The sequence below is a fragment of the Ovis aries genome, chromosome 4 (assembly GCF_016772045.2).
Source record: "Ovis aries strain OAR_USU_Benz2616 breed Rambouillet chromosome 4, ARS-UI_Ramb_v3.0, whole genome shotgun sequence".
NCBI lineage: Eukaryota > Metazoa > Chordata > Mammalia > Artiodactyla > Bovidae > Ovis > Ovis aries.
This window is the reverse complement of record NC_056057.1, coordinates 62444770-62470757: the sequence shown is the minus strand read 5'-3', so window position 1 is coordinate 62470757 and position 25988 is coordinate 62444770. Positions and strand designations below refer to the sequence as shown.

At 39.8% G+C, this 25988-nt stretch overlaps 1 protein-coding gene across 2 annotated transcripts in view; it reads right to left on the bottom strand.

Moving 5' to 3' along the window:
• Nucleotides 1–25988, bottom strand: part of MATCAP2 (microtubule associated tyrosine carboxypeptidase 2) — a 79947-nt gene that overhangs the window by 41801 nt on the left and 12158 nt on the right. The window contains exons 1-2 of one of the 2 annotated variants that reach the window (XM_042248600.2): nt 16547–16802; nt 2328–3034 (exon numbers count right to left, since the gene is read on the bottom strand). In XM_042248600.2, the coding sequence (XP_042104534.1) occupies nt 2328–3034; nt 16547–16571 (732 nt within the window). In that variant the 5' untranslated portion in view covers nt 16572–16802. Of the gene's footprint in view, nt 1–2327; nt 3035–16546; nt 16803–25988 lie in introns of those variants that run through there. The other variant, XM_042248601.2, reaches the window with a different exon arrangement.

Sequence of the window (25988 nt, the reverse complement as noted above, 5' to 3'; positions counted from 1 at the left end):
TCCCAGATCCCTTGCTCTTTCCTGCAAAGGTCCACAACCTCAGAAAACAGACATTCTCAGCTTCTGACTCTCAAGGGTTGAGGAGCATTGAGGAGCTGAGAGGAGCTGAGACTCACAACGGCTGCCAGCAAGAGGCTAAGCAGCGTTCAGCAGGCTCCACGTGGAGTTATTTTCAAGTCCTGCAGCCCATGCTAGATGCTCTGAACCACCTAAAGGGCCCGAGTACCTCCTGAGGAACCTACTGCCTAGACTAGAAAAAAAACTGAGTCCTGGAACTCCTTGACATTTTTGGCGCAACCAATTAGGAATGAACAGAACCTGGGCACTACCTTGGTTCCACTACGGTAGACTTATCTGGCCTGGATTTACCATTGCTCTGCCAATCTGTGCACTAAAGAGAACCACAGTCACTGTCCAACAACAATACAGATTGCCTGCCTTGGAATGATCCAGATCATGAAACTTACAAGACTACCAGCGAGGGGTTGGCAAGGCCTCAAGGTTGGAGGCCAGAGACCAGTGGGCTAGTTTGGCCACCCTGACCCCTCTGAGGAGCACAATTCTAAGTCCTGAAACTAGGCCTGAAGCTGCGGCTTTAACTTCATAGCTGGGAAGGGGAAGGATGTATCATGTCAGAATTCATTCAGATGCTAAGTAGGAACTTAAGCATATTTTATGGGGGCCCTGTTCTGATGAATCTCCTTTATTAGATTAAAGTGGTTTGAAGTACATTTGGCTTTTGTTGTGATCATTCTTCCAAATGGTGGCATTTGAAGTATTTAATACCAGCCAGCTAGGATTGCTGGTCCTATTTAGAAGTCTCAAATGACCCATAAGATGTTGGAATTGGGCTAAAATAAAGATTGTAGGGCCAGAAACCAAGCACCGTCAATTCTCAATCTTTGGAGCTGCTGATGCTTCCTAACTCCCATCTAAGGACATGAAAGAGCATTCATTTTAACCGAACAGTGGGAAATCCCTTTACCAACTGGTAGGGCTTGCAGGAAGACTCCAAATTAAATACTGATAAAGAAATCTCAGCCATCTCTTTTAGCATTAAGGGGGAAAAACACAATAGCATTTTTATATTACTGTCAATTTTAAGGGAATGTAATACACACTACTGTATATAAAACAGATAACTAATAAAGACCTATTGTATAGCACAGGGATCTCTGCTCAATATTCTATAATAACCTATATGGGAAAAGAGTCTAAAAGAAAGTATATTCATGTATAACAGATATACTTTTCTATACACCTGAAAAAATACTATAAATCAACTATACTCCAATTAAAAAGCGGGGGGGCGGGGGGGATGCACTTTCCTGAGCAACTAAAACAAAGAAAGAAAAAGCTTTAAAAGACTGGCCAGATTTCATATAATCTATAACAAACAATAAAAAAATTTGCTGGCCACAAGTCCAAAGAACTTGCACTGCAGCAAAATGCTAAAACAGGGCATCTGCTAAAGACAAATGGAATCATGCGGCTTCATGGAGCCTACAGATTTTCAACCAGTGATGAAGCCAAGTTGAACCTAATGCATTATAAAAACCCTATACAAAGTTAATTTAACCAAATGTAGTCTGCTTTTAAGATCTTAGCTCTATGCCCTGAAGGTAAATATCAGCCAATTTCTCCTCAAAAACTTAAGCAGATTTTGAAGTTCGTAAGACCTTAACACAAAAAACTATGTGCTAAATATCTAAATTGAGCAATTGGAAAGAGATGCTTTTGTCATCTGCATCATGATTTGCAAACCCTGAAGGTAATTTTAAAAATTCCATTATTTTCTTCTTTAAGTGAATACTGAAATAGTTATCTGATGATTGTTAAAATTTTCAGTAAAGCATTAAAAAGTTCTTTGGCAAGTTTCAAGCCTCAGTCCCTAAAATGCCGTTTGGGGCCTAAGCAAGCTGTGCATGTAATACAACAGGGAGAGCCAGAGATACGCATGCTCCATCTAATGCATTCAAAATTAAAAAAAAAAACCAGACACTTGTATGTAGATTTATGAAAGGGCCACAAGTCTGTAAATCCCAAATGAAATGTTAAGAGTCAGAATCTGAAGCTTTTTCCTAATATAGTTGCTTCCTGACACAATGTTTACACAGTAGATTCTTTATAAATTCTGATTAGAGTGAAGTAATTTAAATATGGGTTGACACTCACCTAGAGATTTCCTGTCACATATTTATGTATCCTAGATGGGAGATAACTATAAATAATTGGAGTATTTTTGAACTTTTTTGGCTTTCTATAAGATGGCAAATAATTGTTTTCACTACATAAAGTGAAATCACACGACCGAAGTAGCATTTTACCTGCTTAAGAAATCGATCAGATGCATTGCTGTGCTTGGCCAATACGCTTGGCAGAGAGGGATTAGCATACTCAAACTGAGGATTGTAGGTGTAGTCAGACTTGAAGAACCTCAGTTTTTCCTTCTCCAAGTTGGTGGGCTTTATAGCAGTCAGTATACAAAATTTCTTTCCAGAAAAATCATCTCCTTTTTCAAAACTTCTCGACAGCAGAGGCTGTGGCTTTGGCTTTGGCTTTGGAAGTGTGGAGAAAAGGTGTCGCTTCACCTTTCTTTCATTTTTGGGTTTCGATGGCAGTACTATGGTGTTTCCTGTAACAGAGATAGCATCCGTAAACTTTACAGGACTTGACACTGAACTGGTGACAAATACAGCAGGCTGCCTTTCTAGGCAGTACCAAGTACTACTGCTCATCACAGGCACTGCAGCTTTCATCTTGCGAAGGTCTTTACTACGTGAAGAGCTAGGAGATTTGCTGGGTTTTCTATATCTTTTGGAGCTGGTAGAGGAAGGCTGTTTTTGTGAATGATGCTTTTTCTCCTCTTTGCTCTGTAGTAGGACATTGTAACTACTGGTTCCAGTTGTGAAAATGTCCTTCAGTATTCCAGGAGATAAATGTGAAATGCTTCTTTTGCTGTCAATGATCAAGGACGCTTCTGCATTTAGAATGGACTTCTTAGCAAGCTCTTGCTCAGGCCAGTGAAGCTTTTCTGTGTTAATAAAATCAAAACAAAAGAAATAACAAAGATGCCAGATGAAGCAAATTGCTTATTATATAAAAAGCATCCTGAAGGGTCTTTAAACTTTCATAATTTTGCAACAATCTTTGGAAAACACATTTTAAATATTAAAATAACATATTATTAAATTTGGTCAGGCCAGACATAGTCACTTCTATAAGAATGTATATACACCAAATTAGCTGTAAAAATCCTTAGCAAACCATTTAGATGATCAAAGTTTATTACAGATATGAGATAATATATACAAATAATCTTAATACTCAATTCTACCAAAGCATGTAGATTTTCATAGAAAGGATATACTTTAATGGTATTATCAATATCAAAGCAAAATCCAAGACAGTTTCAAAGCCAACAGAATCTTAAAATCTGACACTATATATAAAGATAGCCACAGTAAAAGAAGGACAACACTCTCTTATCTATATCAAAAACATTTTAAATTAAATAAATAAGTATACATTCACGCATGTTTTAGTAATATCACTGAATATTAATTAGTTTATTTTCTTAATTTTCGGCTATAGGTTAAGGTAGGACTTCCCTGGTGGCTTAGCACTAAAGAATCCATCTGCAATGCAGGAGGCGTGAGTTCGATCCCTGCCTCTGGAAGATCCCCTGAAGAAGGAAATGGCAATCCACTCCAGTATTCTTGCCTGGGAAATCCCATAGACAGAGGAGCCTGGCAGGCTGTAGTCCATGGGGTCGCAAAGAGATGGACATGACTTAGCAACTATACAACACAGGTTAACATTAAAGAAAATCAAAATTTTTCTTGCCAAGTCTTTTAAAAACATAATTACTACATAGGATGTGCATGCAAGGTAAGTTGCTTCAGTCATATCCAACTCTGTGCAACCACATGGACTGCAGCCTGCCAGGCTCCTCCGTCCATGGGATTTTCCAGGCAAGAATACTGGAGTCGGTTGTCATGCCCTCCTTCAGGGCACCTTCCTGACCCAGGAATTGAACCTGTGTCTTTTACGTCTAACCTGTATTGGCAGAGGATTCTTTATCAATAGCACCACCAGGGAAGCCCACTATGTACGATATATTGTATAAGGAGAGGTCGGTTTTGCCTTTCTCCTCCATGGATCACAGCCTGCTGTGGCAAAAGGGCTTGCACAGCTCATTGAAGCTATGAGCCATGCTAAGCATGGCCACCCAAGACAGACAAGTCATAGTGAAGAGTTCTGACAAAATGTGGTCCACTGGAGGAGAAAATGGCAACCCACTCCAGTATTTTTGCCTGGAGAACTTCATGGACAGTATGACGGCAAAAAGATACAAAACTGGAAGATGAGCACCTCAGGTTGGAAGGTGTTCAGTATGCTACTAGGGAAGAGCTGAGGGCAATTACTAATAGCTCCAGTAAGAATGTAGTGGCTGGGCCAAAGCGGGAACAGTACTCAGCTGTGGTTGTGTCTGGTGGTGAAGATAATGTCCACTACTATAAATAATACTGCATAGGAACATGAAATGTTAGGTCCATGAATTAAGGTAAATTGGACGTGATCAAGCAGGAGATGGCAAGACTGAACACTGGCATCTTAGGAATCAGTGAACTAAAACGGATGATGGGAGAATTTAATTCAGGTGACTACTACTGTGGGCAAGAATCCCTTAGAAGAAATGGAGTAGCCCTCAAAGTCAATAAGAGTCCAAAATGCAGTACTTGGGTGCAATCTCAAAAATGACACCATGATCTCAGTTCATTTCCTAGGCAAACCATTCAGCATCACAGTAATCCAAGTCTGTGCCCCAACCACTAATGCCAAAGAAGCTGAAGTTGACTACTTCTATAAAGACCTACAATACCTTATAGAGTTAACACCAAAAATGGTATCAGTTTCACCACAGGGGACTGGAATGCAAAAGTAGGAAGTCAAAAGATACCTGGAATAACAGGCAAGTTATTGGACTTGGGAATACAAAATGAAGCAGGGTAAAGACTAACAGAGTTTTGTCAAGAGAACACACTGGTCATAGCAAATACTCTTTTCCAACAACCCAAGAGATGACTCTACACATGGAAATCACCAAATGGGAAATACTGCAATCAGATTGATTATATTCTTTGCAGCCAAAGATGGAGATGCTCTACACAGTCAGCAAAAACAAGACCAGGAGCTAACTGTGGCTCAGATCATGAGATCCTTATTGCAAAATTCAGACTTATACTGAAGAAAGTAGGGAAACCCACTAGGCCATTCAGGTATGACCTAATCAAATCCCTTCTGACTATGCAGTGGATGTGACAAATAGATTCAAGGGATTAGATGTGGTGGACAGAGTGCCTGAAGAACTATGGATGGAGGTTCATAACATTGTACAGGAGGTGGTGACCAAAACCATCCTGAAGACAAAGTAATGAAAGAAGGCAAGGTGATTGTCTGAGGAGGCTGAGGACAGAAGAGACATGAAAGGCAAGGGAGAAAGGAAAAGATATATCCAACTCAATGCAGAGTCCCGGAGAATAGCAAGGAGTGATAAGAAGGACTTCTTAAATGAAAAATGCAAAGAAATAGAGGAAAACAATAGAATGGGAAAGACTAGAAATCTCAAGAAAATTGGAGATATCAAGGGAACATTTCAATCAAGGATAGGCATGATAAAGAACATAAACAGTAAGCCCCTATCAGAAGAGATTAAGAAGAGGTGGCAAGAATACACAGAAGAACTATAGGGTTTTAATGATCCAGATAATCACAATGTTATGGTCACTCACCTAGAGCCAGACATCCTGGAGTATGAAGTCAAGTGGGCCTTAGGAAGCATTACTACTAACAAAGATGATGGAATTTCAGCTGAGTTATTTAAAACCCTAAAAGACAATGCTGTTAAAGTGTTGTACTCAATATGTCAGCAAATTAAAAAAACTCAGCAGTGGCCACAGGACTGGAAAAGGTCAGTTTTTATTTCAATCCCAAAGAAGGGCAATGCCAAAGAATGTTCAAATTACCATACAATTGCACTCATTTCACATGCTAGTAAGGTTATGCTCAAAATCCTTCAAGCTAGGATTGTGTTGTGTGCTTAGTCACTCAATCGTATCTGACTCTTTGTGACCCCCATAGACTGCAGTCCACCAGGCACCTCTGTCCATGAGGATTCTCCAGGCAAGAATACTGGAGTGGGTTGCCATGCCCTTCTCCAGGGATCCTCCCAACCCAGGGATCGAACTCAGGTCTCCCACATTGCAGGAGGATTCTTTACCGACTGAGCCACTAGGGAAGCCTTAAGCAGCACTTATACCAAAAGCTTCCAGATGTACATGCTGGGTTTCAAAGAGGCAGAGGAACGAGAGATCAAATTGCCAACATTCATTGGATCATGGAGAAAGCAAGGGAATTCCAGAAAAACATCTCCTTCATAGACTACACTAAAATCTTTGCGTAGATCACAACAAACTGGAAAATTCTTAGAGATTGGAATACCTGACCACCTTACCTGTTTCCTGAGAAACCTATACGCGGATCAAGAAGCAACAGTTAGAATCTTACATGGAACAACTGATTGGTTCCAATATGGGAAAGGAGTACAATAAGGCTATGTACTGTCTCCCTACTTATTTGACTTGTATGCGGAGTATATCATGCAAAATGGTGGGCTGGATGAATCACAAGCTGGAATACAGACTGCAGGGAGAAATATCAACAACCTCAGATATGCAGATGACACCACCCTAATGGCAGAAAGCAAAGAGGAATTAAAGAGCTTCTTGATGAAGGTGAAAGAGGAGAGCAGAGTGCACTCTTTCATTCCACAAATACAGGAGTATTGCTAATAGGTACATGAATCTGAAAAACATTTGTATAATTACATCGTTCTTGTCTTCACCTAGCCTCTAATATGGCTCTGAAGGTAAGGCAGTTCTATGAAGACTTGAGTACTAATACGAGGTAGTATAAGCTTAAATATGAAAAACAAAAGGTACAGACAATAATCTAGAATTCAGAGAAGGAAAAGAGCAATGTGAAGAGAAACACTTGAGGAGAATTTAGCTGAACACTTTAAGAGCTTTCACATTCAATTAACTGACCAAGCGTTCCAGTTTGTCTTAAATTCTTTTATTTGAATTCCTATCAGACCACGTCTGCCTATAAAACCTTTTCTAAATCCTTTCTGCAAATGTGATACATGATTCTCTCAAACAGCTCTTTTCCAAGTCTCATGGATCCTTACACCTCCGGTCCTCAACCTCTGGCTCCTACTATGAGGGCAATTTCAATGCTAGCTGACTTGAATAGCTGCCTTTCTTGCCAAGAAAGACAATCCATTAATTCCATTTTTAAAAAACTTTATCTACATAGATCTGTCACTCATCCATTCAAGATTAGACATTCAGAGATCCTTTCTATGATAAGTAGTAATAAATAATTTAGAAAAGGGAGAGGAACCAGAGATCAAACTGTCAACATCCTCCGGATCATAGAAAAAGCAAGAGAGTTTCAGAAAAACATCTACTTCTACTTTATTGACTACGCCAAAGCCTTTGACTGTGTGGATCACAACAAACTGTGGAAAATTCTGAAAGAGATGGGAATACCAAACCACCTTACCTGCCCCCTGAGAAATCTGTATGCAGGTCAGGAAGCAACAGTTAGAACCGGACATGGAACAACAGACTGGGTGCAAATTGGGAAAGGAGTATGTCAAGGCTGTACATTGTCACCTGCTTATTTAACTTCCATGCAGAGTACATCATGCGAAATGCTGGGCTGGCTGAAGCACAAGTTGGAATCAAGACTGCTGGCAGAAATATCAATAACCTCAGATATGCAGATGACACCACCCTTATGGCAGAAAGCAAAATGGAACTGAAGAGCTCTTGATGAAAGTGAAAGAGGAGAGTGAAAAAGCTGGCTTAAAACTCAACATTCAAAAAACTAAGATCATGGGATTTGGTTACATTACTTCATGGCAAATAGATGGGGAAACAATGAAAATAGTGACTGACTTTATTTTCTTGGGCTCCAAAATCACTGCAAGCGGTGACTATAGCCATGAAATTAAAAGATGCTTACTCCTTGGGAGAAAAGCTATGAGCAACCTAGACAGCATATTAAAAAGCAAACATTACTTTTCTGACAAAGGTCCATCTAGTCAAAGCTATGGTTTTTCCAGTGGTCATGTTTGGATGTGAGAGCTTTTCTCTCATAAAGAAAGCTTAGCACTGAAGAACTGATGCTTTTGAACTGTGGGGTTGGAGAAGACTCTTGAGAGTCCCTTGGACTGCAAGGAGATCAAACCATTCAATTCTAAAGGAAATCAGTCCTGAATATTCATTGGAAGGACTGATGTTGAAGCTGAAGTTCCAATACTTTGGCCACCTGATGTGAAGAAGTGACTCATTGGAAAAGACCCTGATGCTGGGAAAGATTGAAGGCAGGAGGAGAAGGGGATGACAGAGGATGAGATGGTTGGATGGCATCACTGACTTCATGGATGTGAGTTTGAGCAAACTTTGGGAATTGGTGATGGACAGGGAAGCCTGGCATGCTGCAGTCCACAGGGTTGCAAAGAGTCAGACATAACTAAGCAACTGAACTGAATAAATAATAATAGCAGCCACTATTTGTTGACACATTTATGTGAGTTTGGGATTTCACCAAAGACTGTAAAGTTTTATCATTTAACTTCAGAAATGTTAAATGATTTGCTCAAGGTCATATGATAAAGTAGGGAAGAACAAACTCTGATCCGAATGTGTCTTGATTACAGAGTCCATGTTCATTCTATTATATAAGGACAGTAACTCAATTATCAACAAACATTCGGTATTAAATCTGCTACACACACAGCACTATACCTTTCTTCCTCTGTACAAGACATGGTACCCTATTAAGACATAGTAATCTGAATCACTAATGTACCAAGATAGGTGCCATGACCATGTTTTATTCATCTTTCTCTTTCCAACATCTAGCAAGGTATCTGGTAGACATTCAATAAATGTACACTGAATAAATTAATGAACGGCATGATCCTTAATCTGCCACTCTCTAACCACGATGGATAAACATGTATTTGTAGTTCTAGAACCATTCCATGTTTCTATGAGGAGATCATTGCAGAAGTGGAAAAATAACCTGGAAGACCTTGAACCAGTGGCGCTCAACTGAGAGCAACTGTGCCATCTAGGGAACACTTGGCTATCACAACCCGGGAGTGATGCTACTAGTATCTTGTAGTTAGAGGCCAGGGATGAGGCTAAACATCCTTCAGTGCATATGACAGCCTCCTTCAACAAAAGCATTCATCCTAAAATAGTGCTAAGTTAGAGAAACTGTGCACTAAACATTAAGTTTTAAAACCCAGAAATCATAGGATTTAAGGTAAAGAAAGAGTATGAGGTTAAAAGTGGATAATATACATAAGGTACTCAGAAGTCCTTCTTAGTTAACATTTTCTAGGCGATGGCACCCCGCTCCAGTACTCTTGCCTAGAAAATCCCACGGACAGAGGAGCCTGGTAGGCTGTGGTCCATGGGGTCGCAAAGAGTTGGACACAACTGAGAACTTCCCTTCCACTTTTCACTTTCATGCATTGGAGAAGGAAATGGCAACCCACTCCAGTGTTCTTGCCTGGAGAATCCCAGGGACGGGGGAGCCTGGTGGGCTGCCATCTATGGGGTCACACAGAGTCGGACACGACTAAAGTAACTTAGCAGCAGCAGGCCAACATATGAAATCTGAATTCTACTGTCTAAAGATAACATCAAAGTATAAATTGTGTGTCTGAAGTCACTTCAATGGTGTCCAACTCTTTGTGACCCCATGGACTGTAGCCCTGCAGGTTCCTCTGTCCATGGGATTCTCTAGGCAAGAATACTGGAGTGGATTGCCATGACCTCCTCCAGGGGATCTTCCCAACCCAGGGATCGAACCCATGTCTCTAAACTAGTAGGAGCTAAATAAACTGTCTACTGCATGGACAAGCTTAGAGGTAGGAACTAGATTGCACAGGGACATGCTGAAGACTGACTATACAAAGGGGCTGTTCAGTACCATAAAAAACCAGCTCCAAGTAAATAGAACAAATAAAACTTTCATCAATGGCTGATTGGTCCCAGATCCTCACAGGTTTAATACTTAAGTGTTGCCAACTGATAGTCAACACTGGGTAGGCTGGGCAAACACGGGCCAAGGAACACGAGCTGCAGTCCAAATGCCCACGAACAGTGTCGGTTTCCCTAATAAGACACCGCAAATTCAGAAGACAAGAGGTGATAATCAAAGAAAGGCTGAAATGGACACTGCAAGGGAAAAAAGAGAACTGCGATAAGAACAAGGGTGTCATAAACCTAGAAAAGTCAGCTAAGCGCTGGGCACAGCAAGGAAGGTAAAGCGAGGCAATCAGGTTTTTTCCATTTGCTCTTCATAATAAAAAGGAGGGGAGTTACCTCAAATTAAAATCAGTGAATAAATTGCTCTGAAGAATTCCTAATTTAGGTGGTTTATTACAGGTTTTTTAAAAAATAAATATTCAATGTAAAAGTGTTTTATTTGGTTCCTAAACTTAAGAGTTTTGTTTTGTCATAAAGCATCAGTGACCAAAATTCATAATTTTGCCCCACTGCAAACAAGTTATAAACTTCAGGATAGTTAAATTCTAAACTATCTGCTAAAACACTCCCTCCCAGGAGTTTCAGTTCACTTGCGAATTATCTACCTGAGAAATTTAGCATTAGTCCTTTTAAGCTCCACCTGCTATTAAGTAGGCTGGGAGTACCAATGGTGTATCTGTTTCAATAAATGTGAATCCTGCCAAATGCTGATATCTCATGACGTTCATAAAAGCAGGGCAGGTGGGCTTCAAACAATTCTTACAAGATAGATATAAATTAATTTCTCAAGAGTCATACTAATCTTATTTTGTTGTTACTGTTCAGTCGCTCAGTTGTGTCCAAACCTTTGTGACCTCACGGACTGCAGCACACCAGGCTTCCTCGTCCTTCACTGTCTCAGAGTTTGCTCAAACTCATGTCCATTGAGTCGATGATGCCATCCAACCATCTCATCCTGTATTGCCCCCTTTTCCTCCTGCCCTCCGTTTTTCCTAGCATCAGAGTTTTTTCCAGTGAGTCAGTTCTTCGCATCAGGTGGCCAAAGTACTGGAGCTTCAGCATCAATCATTCCAATGAATATTTAGGGTTGATTTCCTTTACGATTGACTGGTTTGATCTTACTGTCCAAGGAATGCTCAAACAAATCTTATTTTGTTGTATTAAGCAGTAGAGAACCTAAAAGACTGTTTTTGTAATTTTAAATACTACTGCTTACTTTAAGAAAAAAATGACTTTTAAAACAGGCTTAAGAACAAAAAGATTTCAATGAAGACACCATATTCGCCTAACTCAATTTTTACCGAAAAATTGAGATTTCTTAAAGTATAAGCAGGCTTCTTTGAGGGAAAGTGTAACTCACTTCCTCTCCTAAAAGTAGAAAAACTCATACTCTATTAAGTCACTATTTAAAGTAACATTTTAGCCACCAGCAATCTGCTTCACTATAGCCTTGGAGGAAATGAAAATCTGTTGATCAAAGAAGCCATTCACCCCAAACTGATTACCCATATTGAGGGAAAATTGCAAAATAATATTACATTAAAGTTGGTGGTCAGTATAGTCACATATATACTGAAATTACCAACACAATGAAAGCTGAATTTGTATCTAGAACAGGGGGAAAGAATACCAGGATTCCTGGCTTCCATTCCCAATGCTTTCAATAACCTCTCTGTAATAGTAGCCTAATCACTAAACCCATCGGTACCTCCTGTTCCTTATCTAAAGAAACAGGAGAGGGCGGGAACACTGTTTACTAAACTCTTAAAAGTGTTTCACAACTGAATAGGTGAGTTTTCACAGTAATTATAAGGTCTCTGGCTAAAGGAAAGATCAGATCATCAGCAACACAGCCTGGTGGAAAATACCATTCAACCAATTTTGACCCATAAAATGGCAATCTCATATATTTCACTAATATTTATGAAACCTGAGAAGCTGGGATAATTTTATACCACACAACAATGGGCTGTTTAATTACAAACAGAAGGCAAAACAAAATAATCCCCAAACAAGATAAACACTTTAATTTCACCAGGTTGTTCATCATTACTTAAATGGTATTTGTCAATAGTAGAAAGGATGAATAAACTGATATATTTGTATAAGAACATATATTGCAATTAAAAAAAAACCAATTAGGTTACAACAGTACAGATGACTCTCAGACAATACTGAGCAAACAGCCAGATCATGAGAGTTTATACTGTATAATTTCATTTATATGTGGTTCAAAAACAGACAAAACTAATTTATGGTATTAGAAGACAGAACAGTGATTACCTTTGAGGGAGGGGTTATAATTTGGGAGGTGGTACTGAAGTTTTAGGGGCTAAAAATGCCCTGTATTTTGTTCTGGACAGTGGTTACATATGTACAGATTCATCAGGCTGCCCCTTTAAGACTTATGAACTTTACTGAATATAAGTTAGACCATAATTTTTTACATGGTATGTTAAAAATCGGTACCTTTGAAAACATTTATTGCCCAATTTGTCTGCATAATAGATGATCTTTTAATTACAAACTGAATTCAACATTATCCAATATAGTTTCTCAACTGTAAGAAGAGAGAGATGAAAAGGTAGTATCATTTAAGAACTGAGAAACTCAACTGTATTTCAGGATTCTTAAAAATGTCTTAGATTCCCAGTTAAGAGGATTTCAGTGTCACTCTATTAGTAGCAAGGATTCTTATAACATGATACTATTGATTTTTGGCCAGACTGCTGAGTTCTATATGCATTTAGAAGCATGAAGAGTATTCTATAATGCCAGGAAATGATGGTTGTGGTAAAAGAGGACACGACACATTAAACTGTCTAAAACAACAGTGAACATGCAAGAAAAGTAACTTCCCCAGGTATTCCACGTAGGGTGAAGACAAAATTCCCAATCACGGCACATGAAGTCTCTGACGATCACTGCTGCGCCTCTCTGGTCTCGGGGTGCACACTGTCCACACACCCGCCGCCCCTTAATCAGTCCATTCTAGCCTCCCTTCATGTTGTCAGTCTCTCACACTCACCTCTCTCTGGACACAACACTTCATATTCCGTTCCCTATATATGAAGAGCTCTCCTCTCTGTTAGATTAATCCCTATTCATCCTTCAGTTCAAACTTGTTCAGGAAAACGTCCCTGGAATGTTCTTTTGACTCACTTGTCATCGTTGCAGTCTTACATTTGCTTACATGACGGCCTTCCCCATCACTGAAATTTTAAGTTCCATTATGATATAAACCTATGTTTGTTTTTGCTCACTCACTGCTGAGAGATAACCAAGAAAGCAGAATATTTGAGAAGAGAGAAAGGACACAGGATTTAAATGCCTGAAAGCTGGGGGAAAAATCATACCTGGATGCATAAAAAAATGAAACAATGAGTGATGTTGAAGATAAGTTTTAATGGCAGGTGCCTACTGCTGTAGAAAAAACAGGAGCTATATGCCTAAGTGTATTCATTCCAAATGGCCAAACACTGCTCTTAGGACTTCTGTCTAGTATTTTTAAACATTCACTTTTGTTACAAAGGAGATTCATTTCCAAATGATTAATGAATCACTTCTCATCACATACAAAATACAGGCAGTAGGAATTCACAAATGAACATAATCTTATATGGCTTCTGACAGCATTTTGTTACTCACTGAATGAGCTAGATGTTGTCTTTTCTATTTCAAAAACAATTTTATAGTCAGGTAAAATGTCATCTTTCCAGGCAAAAATTATTACAGACTTGCCTGTGATAAAACTTAAAAGCACCTGGAGTAAATTATCAGCTAACATAGCACTGATGTTAAATGAGATTTTCATGTTGAATTTTGTGGCTTAACTCAGCATATCTTTTAACAAGTGTTTGACTTCCCTAGTGATTGAGAAAATGGGCTTTGGAAGGGAGTTTCTCTGATTTGAGTCTTGGCTATTTATTAGCAGCTGTGTGTGACCTTGATCAAACTACTTGACATCTGTATGCTGCAGCTTCCTTATCTGGAAAATGGAATAAAAATACTACATGCCTCACAGTATTAGTGGGAGGATCAAAAAAGTTAATACATGAGTAGTGCTGAGAATAATGCTGGCCTGTACTAAGAAGTGGGTGTTAATTATAAGTATCAATATTATATTCAGCTCCTATAGAAATACTACATGGAACACTGTAAATACTCCAGTATTTGGAATCAAATCTTATTTTACTCCTCCAATTGGCAGTTCACTGGGATGTCATATTCAGATATTAAATCATGACTAATATGTCAAAAGTGAGATATTATACAGGAAATAATTTCAGAAACAAGTAACTGCGCTTCAGTGCTCTACATTTATAGCTATCTTAAGGCTGAAAGGAAATGAACAGAGTACTTTCCATCAGTACTCTCACCACAAACAAGAGCAATCTTAATGCTAATCAGAAGAACATGGGCTTCAAGGTATCAATGAATAGTGAGGGGATAGAGAGGGATAGTGAGGGGAAAGGAGGGTATACTTTTGGCTAAACTCTCTTCATAAAGTTTCTGGCCATTGAAAGGGGGTTTTCTGATAAGTGGGGTTCTAGAACATGGGGGTTCCTTTTAACTAGTCAAGAAACTTACAAAAGAAATGGAAAAACTAATTTGAAAAATGACCAGTTGTTTTAATTTGGGGCTTGAATTGTCTCAAATGACTTTTAACTTTTATTGAACTACAGTAATCCACTGTCAAATTATCTTGGGATAGCAACAAGCAGAGTTGGACTGATAAGTGTATTGCCACTAAATGATGGAATGGGGGTTCAGACAAGAGAAGTAGGTCTACTCTTTTATAAAGTATTTCTCCTCAATCTTCCAACTGTGTATATTGAAAAACAGGAGATCCAGGTTGTATAGCTGATTGGTCAGAATACTCACTTTCTAAAACTAATATTATCATAATTATATTCTCTCTACCATTATTTTTGTGCTTTGGGAAAATAATTTTGTTTGGTATTATTTCTAAATTGTTATCTAATAACCCCCCTTTTACAAAATCTAACTAGATTTTTCTCCAAGGCAGTGGTTCTCAAATGGAGTGGGGGCAGTGGTAATTTTGCCCTCCAGGAGACATTTGATAAGGTCTGGAGATAATTTTGGTTGTCACAACTGTGTGTGTGTTGGTGGGGGGCGGGTGTTGGGGGTGAGGAGATTACTAGCATCTAGTGGGAGAGGCTGGGGATCTGCTAAAGATCGTACAATGCCCAGGACAGCCCCACACAACAAAGAATTACCCACTAATTCAGTGTTAACAGTGCCAAGGTTGAGAGACTCCTGCTCCAAGGTAAAAAGAAGATACAATATTTTAAAGTAACTTCCAACATTTTCACTGTATTTTAGATGAAAGAACAGCACCTACATCAAATCACTTTAAAAAAAAAAAACTAATGCCTCTGAAATCTTAAATCTTATAATTGTTGATGCTTCCTATCAACATAAACAAGGATGAGATCAACATAAACAAGATCACAGCAATGTCACGACTGCACAAAGTCAGTTCCCTATTTTACAACATAGAACATGAAATATAGTATAATTAAGACCATAAATATTTTCATTAAAACTTGATTTGGTTACACAATTGAAGATTTTGCAGGAAAATGGTCTACTAGGTATCACAATGCCTTAAAGTTAAAAAAAAAAACAAAACCTGGCCTTATTCTGATGTTAGTTTTAAGTTTAGAGAATTTCCTTTACTCTGCTGTTCTTAGGTGTTTCTGGTCATGATATTAGACTATTAAGAACTCTGCCTTGCAGTAATGTTAAACAGAATCAAATGACAGGAAAATGGCCTAGGAAATTATTCTAATGTTATGCAAGATCATTTTTAAATAGTATCCACAATTTTTTTTAATAACAGAAAGCAAATAACTTTCTGACCTGGGGTCTAAACATCCATTTTGTGTGCTTGGTATAATCATTTATTCAGTGACCTATTGATATCAACTCAAAACGTTCTGACTTAAGAATAAAAGCATACATACAAACCAGTACAAATACTGACATATACAGAGACATGCTCATTTGCTTAGCTCTTATTTTTCTGAACATTCTAGAAAACTAGATTCCAGGGCACTATAATGCCCGATTACATATTTAATAAGCTTTGAAATAGAATTAAACAATATTTAGATTGTAGGGCCGGTAAGCCAGTAAAATTTACCCCATTACAATCCACAGCACGTGGTTATTGATAACTGACAAAACCTAACGGTACCGTTTTCTTTTCCCTGCGCACCTTCTGGGGGCTCCGCACTGTTCTGGGCGTCGCGTTGGGCACCGGAGTCCAAATCCTACCGTTACCTCGGCCTCCGGGCGGACCCACCCGATACTCGCCGCAAGCGGCCGGGAGGACGCGGGCGGCTCCCGCCAGCCCGGGGACCACCATGCTTCCCAGCACTCACCTGTCACTCGAATAGACTCCAGCATCGTCCCGCTGAGGCCGCGGGCGGTGGGCTCCGCGGGCGCTGGGGGCGAGGGCCAGATAGGAACCTGGCGAGCCGCCTCTTGCCTCCGGCCGTGCCTCGGACCCGGGGTGGCGGCAGGAGGTTGCTCTCGGCGACCAGGGGTAAAATAAGGTGGGAACGGACGGGCAAAGACGTGCGGACAGAGAGCTGCGCACAGCGTTCCTTCCAGCCCGCAGGTAGCTGGAAGGTACTCAAGGCCGCCCAACCGTAGGCAGCAGCTCTGAGTACCCGCCGCCGTGACGTTGCCGCTCCCCCGTTGCTAGGAAACGCTTCTCGCTGCCCGCGTGCGCCAAGCTTTCAGAGCCTGCGCGCGATAGGAGGCGCTCGAGCTACGGTGGCCTGACTCGAATTAGAGAAGAGGAACTACAACTTCCCGCGAGCACAGCGCTCGCCCACGCCTCGGGGGGCTTGTGGGCTGGGCCTTGGGAGAGGCTCGTGTCCCCGCCCGCTGTGATACACGCATTTTGACTCCTCGTCTCCGTAGACGTTTGTGAGCTGTTAACTCCGCAGTAAATTTACAAGAGACAGCTGGTGTGTCACTTAGTCCCAGCTGCGATTACAAAGCCGGTCTACTCCGGCTTTTAGTTACCTTTCCAGGTGCAGAAAAGCTAAAATAACTTTAGATTGCAGCTGGTAATCATGAAGGTGCTGGAAGCTCAACCATACTTATCAGTTGAGTGCTCTGGCATAATATCCTTAATACTAAGATACAAACTTTATAATTGTGCAGTTGATAGGGGCTGAATGTTGCTTTTTGTCTAATATTGCCTAGGAAATGTAGAGACTATGTTGTTTTTTTCAGTTGCCCAGTCGTTTCTGACTCTTTGCAACCCCATGGACTGTAGCATCCAGGCCTCCGACCCTATCTCCCGAAGTTTGCCCAAGTTCATGTCCACTGCATGAGTGATGCTATCCAGCCATCTCATCCTGTGCTGGGGTCTTCTGTTCTCCATCTTTCCCAGCATCAGGGACCTTTCCAATGAATTGGCTGTTTGCATCAGATGACCAAAATACTGGAGCTTCACCTTCAGCATCATTCCTTCCAAACAGTATTCAGGGTTGATTTTCCTTAAGATCTATTGGTTTGATCTCCGTCCTGTCCATGGGACTTTCAGTAGAGACTATACCATTTAACAAACATTTTCTGAGAGCCTAATATGTGCAAGCATCACTATGAACAAAGCTAGTGGAGGGGATGGAATTCCAATTTAGCTATTTCAAATCCTAAAAGATGATGCCAATCTGATCACACAGACCACAGCCTTGTCTAACTCAATGAAACTAAGCCATGTTGTGTGGGGCCACCCAAGACAGACAGGTCATGGTGGGGAGGTCTGACAGAATGTGGTCCACTGGAGAAGGGAATGGCAAACCACTTCAGAATTCTTGCCTTGAGAACCCCATGAACAGTATGAAAAGGCAAAAGATAGGACACTGAAAGATGAACTCCCCAGGTCAGTAGGTGCCCAACATGCTACCGGAGATCACTGGAGAAATAACTCCAGAAAGAATGAAGGGATGGGGCCAAAGCAAAAGCAACCCAGTTGTGGATGTGACTGGTGATAGAAGCAAGGTTTGATGCTGTAAAGACCAATACTGCATAGGAACCTGGAATGTTAGGTCCATGAATCAAGGCAAATTGGAAGTGGTCAAACAGGAGATGGCAAGAGTGAACTTCGACATTCTAGGAATCAGCGAACTAAGATGGACTGGAATGGGTGAATTTAACTCAGATGACCATTATATCTACTACTGCAGGCAGGAATCCCTTAAAAGAAATGGAGTAGCCATCATGGTCAACAAAAGAGTCCGAAATGCAGTACTTGGATGCAATCTCAAAAACGACAGAATGATCCCTGTTCGTTTCCAAGGCAAACCATTCAATATCACAGTAATCCAAGTCTATGCCCTGACCAGTAACACTAAAGAAGCTGAAGTTGAACAGTTCTATGAAAATCTACAAGACCTTCTAGAACTAACACCCAAAAAGATGTCCTTTTCATTACAGGGAACTGGAATGCAAAAGTAGGAAGTCAAGAAACACCTGGAGTAACAGGCAAATTTGGCCTTGGAGTACAGAATGAAGCAGGGCAAAGGCTAATAGAGTTTTGCCAAGAGAACACACTGGTCATAGCAAACACCCTCTTCCAACAACATAAGAGAAGACTCTACACATGGTTATCACCAGATGGTCAACACCAAAATCAGACTGATTATATTCTCTGCAGCCAAAGATGGAAAAGCTCTATACAGTCAGCATAAACAAGACCAGGAGCTGACTGTGGCTCAGATCATGACCTCCTTAATGCCAAAGTCACACTTAAATTGAAGAAAGTGAGGAAAACCACTAGACCATTCAGGTATGACCTAAATCAAATCCCTTATGACTACACAGTGGAAGTGAGAAATAGATTAAAGGGACTAGATCTGATAGACAGCCTGATGAACTATGGACAGAGGTCTGTGACATTGTACAGGAGACAGGAATCAAGACCATCCCCAAGAAAAATAAATGCAAAAAAGCAAAATGGCTGTCTGAGGAGGCCTTACAAATAGCTATGAAAAGAAGAGAAGCGAAAAGCAAAGGAGAAAAGGAAAGATATAAGTATCTGAATGCACAGTTCCAAAGAATAGCAAGGAGAGATAAGAAAGCCTTCCTCAGTGATCAATGCAAAGAAATAGAGGAAGAGAACAGAATGGGAAAGACTAGAGATCTCTTCAAGAAAATTAGAGATACCAAGGGTACATTTCATGTAAAGATGGGCTCAATAAAGGACAGAAATGGTATGGACCTAAAAGAAGCAGAAGATATTAAGCAGAGGTGGCAAGAATACACAGAAGAACTGAACAAAAAAAGATCTTCACGACCCTTATAATTACGATGGTGTGATCATTCACCTAGAGCCAGACATCCTGGAATGTGAATTAAAGTGGGCCTTAGGAAGCATCATTATGAACAAAGCTACTGGAGGGGGTGGAATTCCAGTTGAGCCATTTCAAATCCTAAAAGATGATGCATGCCAGCAACTTTGGAAAACTCAGCAGTGGCCACAGGACTGGAAAAGGTCAGTTTTCATTCCAATCCCAAAGAAAGGCAATGCCAAGGAATGCTCAAACTACCGCACAATTGCCCTCATCTCACACACTAGTAAAGTAATGCTCAAAATTCTCCAAGTCAGGCTTCAGCAATACATGAACCTTGAAATTCCAGATGTTCAAGCTGGTTTTAGAAAAGGCAGAGGAACCAGAGATCAAATTGCCAACATCCGCTGGATCATGGAAAAAGCAAGAGAGTTCCAGAAAAACATATATTTCTGCTTTCTTGACTATGCCAAAGCCTTTGCGGAGAAGGCGATGGCACCCCACTCCAGTACTCTTGCCTGGAAAATCACATGGATGGAGGAGCCTGGTGGGCTGCAGTCCATGGGGTGGCGAAGAGTTGGACACGACTGAGCGACTTCACTTTCACTTTTCACTTTCATGCACTGGAGAAGGAAATGGCAACCCACTCCAGTGTTCTTGCCTGGAGAATCACAGGGACTGGGGAGCCTGGTGGGCTGCCATCTCTGAGGTCACACAGAGTCGGACATGACTGAAGCGACTTAGCAGCAGCACCAGCAGCAAAGCCTTTGACTGTGTGGATCACAATAAACTGTGGAAAATTCTAAAAGAGATGGGCATACCAGACCACCTGACCTGCCTCTTGAGAAACCTGTATGCAGGTCAGGAAGCAACAGTTAGAACTGGACATGGAACAACAGACTGGTTCCAAATAGGAAAAGGAGTACGTCAAGACTGTATATTGTCACCCTGCTTATTTAACTTCTATGCAGAGTACATTATGAGAAATGCTGGGCTGGAAGAAGCACAAGCTGGAATCAAGATTGATGGGAGAAATATCAATAACCTCAGATATGCAGATGACCCCACCCTTATGACAGAAAGTGAAGAAGAACTAAAGAGCCTCATGATGAAAGTGAAAATGGAGAGTGAAAAAGTTGGCTTCAAGCTCAACATTCAGAAAACTAAGATCTTGGCATCTGGTCCCATCACTTCATGGCAAATAGATGGGGAAACAGTGGAAACAGTGACAGACTTTATTTTTGGGGAGTCCAAAATCACTTCAGATGATGACTGTAGCCAAGAAATTAAAAGATGCTTACTCCTTGGGAGAAAAGTTATGACCAATATAGATAGCATATTAAAAATCAGAGATATTACTTTGACAGCAAAGGTCTAATCTAGTCAGGGCTGAGGTTTTTCCAGCAGTCATGTATGTGAGAGTTTGTTGAAGAATTGATGCTTTTGAACTGTGGTGTTGGAGAAGACTCTTGAGAGTCCCTTGGACTGCAAGGAGATCCAACCAGTCTATCCTAAAGGACATCAGTCCTGAATATTCATTGGAAGGACTGATGCTGAAGCTGAAACTTCAATACTTTGGCCACCTGATGTGAAGAACTGACTCATCTGAAAAGACCCTGTTGCTGGGAAAGATTGAAGATAGGAGGATAGGGGATGACAGAGGATGAGATGGTTGGATGGCATCACTGACTCAATGGACATGAGTTTGAGTAAATCTGGCAGTTGGTGATGGACAGGGATTCCTGGCATGATGCAGTCCCTGGGGTCACAAAGAGTCTGACATGACTGAGCAACTGAACTGAACCGACTTAATATGTGCAAGGTTCTAAGACAAGCCTTGGCATAAACAAGGGAAATCAGGCTGGATTTTACAGTAGAGGAATTCATGAGATAGAGTTGACACTGTCAATTTTCAGAGCCATGTCTTCTCTTTTAGCTTTCCTCAAGGTTGAGATAGGACACAAAAATAATTGTGGGGTGCATTTTCAAACTTAGGAACAAAAGGAAAGTTGAAGTTATGTCAGAAACATCATCCTCTAAGAATGACAGAGAACAGGAGAGTATTTACACCTTTTTCACTAATTTAAGAAGGAAGGGTGGAAATTTCAGAGTATCACAGGTAGTGTATAACCTCACATCCTAGTCTGTCAGAAAATCCTGTGGATACTATCTTCAGAATATATCCAGAATCCAGCCACTTCTCACTATTGCCACTGCCACCATTCTGGCTCAAGCCACCACTATCTTTTGTCTGGATTATAGCTGTAGCTGAACCCCGTATTTCTTTCTTTCTTTTTTTATGGACCTGGCAGTCTGAGTTTTTTTGTTTTTGTTTTCTCTTTTAAATAATGAAACTATGATAACACATTTACAGGAGACTTGAACACTGTATTTCCATTCTTGCCCTCTTTATTCTCAAAACTCAGTGGCCACATTGATTCTATTAAAGAGTCAGATAATGTCAGTTTTCTGTGAAAAGTACTTCAATGTCTTCCTTTCTTGCCTCCAGGGTCCTTTATGACCTAGCCTCCTGTCATCTCTTTGGTCTCATCTCCCACTATTCTCCTCTCCTTGGTCTCCTCCAGACACTCTGGCCTCTCAAATATTCCTCAACTATACTAAGCACTGTTTCACCACATGGCCTTTGCGATTTGGGGCCTTCCCTGCCTGGAATGCTCCGCCACCCCTAGCACCCACCCTGGCCTTGTTTCCACAGGACTAGCTCCTTCACTTCCCAGGACTTAATGTCACTTCTCAGAGACCTTTCCTGGTCACTCAATTTAAATTTCTATTCCTTTCTCAGATTTCCTAGCTCCTTTCTCTGCTTTATTTTTTTCTCCTTAGCACTTAATATCATATAATTTATTATGTCTTTTACTGATTTATCTTGATTATTGTCTGTCTCCATCTCTAGAACAAAATTTCCATAAGTGCAGTAACTTTTGATTGCTTGCTGCTATATTTCTAGCAACTAGAATAGTGTCTGGCACACAGTATATACTCAATAAATTATTTGTAAGTTAATGAATCAGTAGATAATAGAAAGCTTGCATTTTCAATGATAATTCAAAGAAAAACAAAATGATATAAAATGGGCATGTGGATAAAGAACACATCTTCAGGTTAAACATTTGATAATAGTAATGAGCAATGAATGCTTTGCATTCAGAAGAGCCGTTGTTCTTGCAACATATGTCCTAAGGGAAAACTATGTAAATGAAACTTGTATACTTATCTTCCTTACATACCTTTCTTAACTTCTTTATATACCTAAAACTGAAACCTGCTTTCCAAGTTTGCTATAAGTGCATGTTACCTCTGCAAATTTCTAATTTTTCAAGTCACTGCAGTTTAAGAGCTGTAATTTTCAAAAAAAAAGAAAAACTAAAAGATGTTTCCAATTCATACGTTCAGCATCTAAAGAATTTACTCTGATTGTTTTTACTAAAACATACATAATCAGATTGTCTACTTCCATTATATTTTGGAGAAACTAAGATTTATTATTAATTCCACAGCTATTTATTTATATATAAGAGACAGGGCTTAGTGCTTTTAGAGTACCTAAAAGACAATGTATTTATCCACAATGTATTTGTCCTTACTGACTAGCATGTGTGTGTATACACACACACACAATAAAAGTTAGAAAATGATGTGCACTAAAGGTATACCTCCCTCTTCAACATTTCATTAAACTTAAGAAATGTGCAACTCTTTGCAACCCCATGGACTATACAGGCCATGGAATTCTCCAGGCCAGAATACTGGAGTGGGTAGCTATTCCCTTTTCCAGGGGATCTTCCCAACCTAGGGGTCGAACCCAGGTCTCCCACATTGCAGGTGGATTCTTTACCAGCTGAGCCACCAGGGAAGCCCAAGAATACTGGAGTGGGTAGCCTGTCCCTTCTCCAGAAGCTACCAGGGAAGCCGAGCTATCAGGGAAGCCCTTGATGCCCCGGTAGTTAGTTCATTTAGAATATTATTTCTTCTTTACTTTAAAAATCATTTCCATGTTCACCCTACCAATTTTTCTTGTGGGTCATTTTGATTTATAAACATTTTCAGTGATAGAAACTATTAATATATAGAGGTACATATCAATTAATTCAAAGCATTAAAAAAAGATATTCTTTGTGTACTATTGGGCACTGAAGTACTCTTACTAACAAATTCATGAAAACAAAGAGTTTATCTAATTACTTACAAAGCTAGTACTGTTGTCAGCTTCTTTTACCATTCCCGCCCATGCCATCATTCATCCTCATCAAGCTTTGTGCATCTGCTTTGTTAATTATTGATTCATGCTACGCCTGCTTAGTATTTCCAATGGGTACAGCATCTGCAGCTGTCCACTTGGCTGCTTTTGAGTCAGCATTGTTTTTACATATCCGCCAGAACAATGAACAATTCCATCTTTTTAAGAAACTTTCCTTCCTACTTGTCTCTATATAAACTTCATTTTCAAAGCACTGATAGCAAAATACAGTTAAGAATTATTAAAACTGCTTTTAATCATTTGTTTACCTCTAAGAATACACCTCCCCCCTTTTTTAAAGTTTTACTAAACTTGTTTTCCATTAATAGCCAAGAATGCTATTGTAGTTATCCTACTGCAGCATTATACTTCACTTTTTTAATGTTTATTTTTATGTTCAGTACCAGCATTGTATTGTGGATCATTTCAATTTCTGAGTCTCTTTAATGATCATTTCCATTAAATTCTAGATTTAAAAAATCATAGAAAAATAGATATTTTTCATAGAAATTTTGTTTTTTATATTACAAATAAAGAGCTTATATTTTTATTTTTCAGTAACTTAATTAACTCATCTATTAACATGTATATTTCATGTATGAATCACATGGCAAGCTGCTGCTGCTGCTGTTGTTCCAGTTGTGTCCGACTCTGTGTGACCCCATAGACAGCAGCCCACGAGGCTCCCCCGTCCCTGGGATTCTCCAGGCTAGAACACTGGAGTGGGTTGCCATTTCCTTCTCCAATGCATGAAAGTAAAAAGTCAAAGTGAAGTCATTTAGTTGTGTCCAACTCTTAGCGACCCCATGGACTGCAGCCCACCAGGCTCCTCCATCCATGGGATTTTCCAGGCAAGAGTACTAGAGTAGGGTGCCATTTCCTTCTCCACATGGCAAGCTACTCATAGTCAATGGAGTTTCAGGACAAAAGTCAGTTGAAACATCTCAGTAGTAAGAGATGATCAGATTTTGTTTTTTCTTTTTTGAAGAAAAAAATCAACATTTTCCTTTTTAAAGGTTTAGAATATATTTGATCATTAACCTGGGTCATAAAAGCCAGGAAAGAAGAAATAAGATGGTGAAGCCTGGAGAAGGTTGCTAGTATTGCTAATGCCAGTGGAGAGACAAATAACTATAATATTTCACTTTCTACAGAAAAAGTTCATTTTGTTGAGGGCAGATCAAGCATATGTTTCTCTTCAAACTGAAAAAAAGTTTAATTTCTTAAGAAGAAGTTATGTTAGTAACTAAAAAACAGGACATTTAAAAATATTTGTTTACTTTTAAATTTCAGATGAGAGTTTAAAAGAATGAGAAGAAGCTTCTAGAAAATACTTTTTATTTTCCTCCTTGTTCTCTTGGAAGCAATTTATAACATTCTATGTCTTTGGAAATATATGAATTGAGGAAATTAATCTGCAGTTTGCTGTTATAAAAGAATAGAGGAACTCTAGTTGCAATATTCCAGATTCTAACAAGCATTAACAGAAGCCTCAGGACAGCTGTAAACAATGTTCCCTGATACATAAAAGTTATAAAAAATCCAGGCAAAGTTGGTTTCTCTAGGTTTAAAAAAATTTTTTTTCAGGGCTATTTGAATGCTTTTGGGATGTCTGTATTGAGAGAATGGAACGTGTTCAGTAAGTCTTTTTCAGGAGAATGAAAAGCATAAAGTGGAATAAGTAAAGAATGCTTTGTGAAATGGCCTTTGCCTTTTCACGTCAATGAAAATAATCAGAACAGCACAAAAATTCTGGGAAACACTATGATATTTTTTGATAGGATGTTTTATTATAAATAAGGGAAGAAGAATATTTTTTAATCAGACAACAGAAATATTGTTCATCTTAATTACATTTTGAAGAAATCAAGATGTGCATTAATATCCCTGGTGGCTCAGAGGTTAAAGCGTCTGCCTCCGATGTGAGAGACCCGGGTTCGATCCCTGGGTCGGGAAGATCCCCTGGAGAAGGAAATGGTAACCCACTCCAGTATTCTTGCCTGGAGAATCCCATGGACAGAGAAGCCTGGTAGGCTACAGTCCACGGGGTCGCAAAGATCGGACACGACTGAGCGACTTTACTCACTCACTCATACTCCTTCCACAGATATTTATTAATTATTTATACTGTATACATACAAGAAAGATTTTGCATACTGGAAGATATGCATACTGGTACTTCATACATACATACGTAAACATGATATACATGTATCAGGCAGTCCTTGGGCACATACCTCAGGGATGCTGTGGTGAATA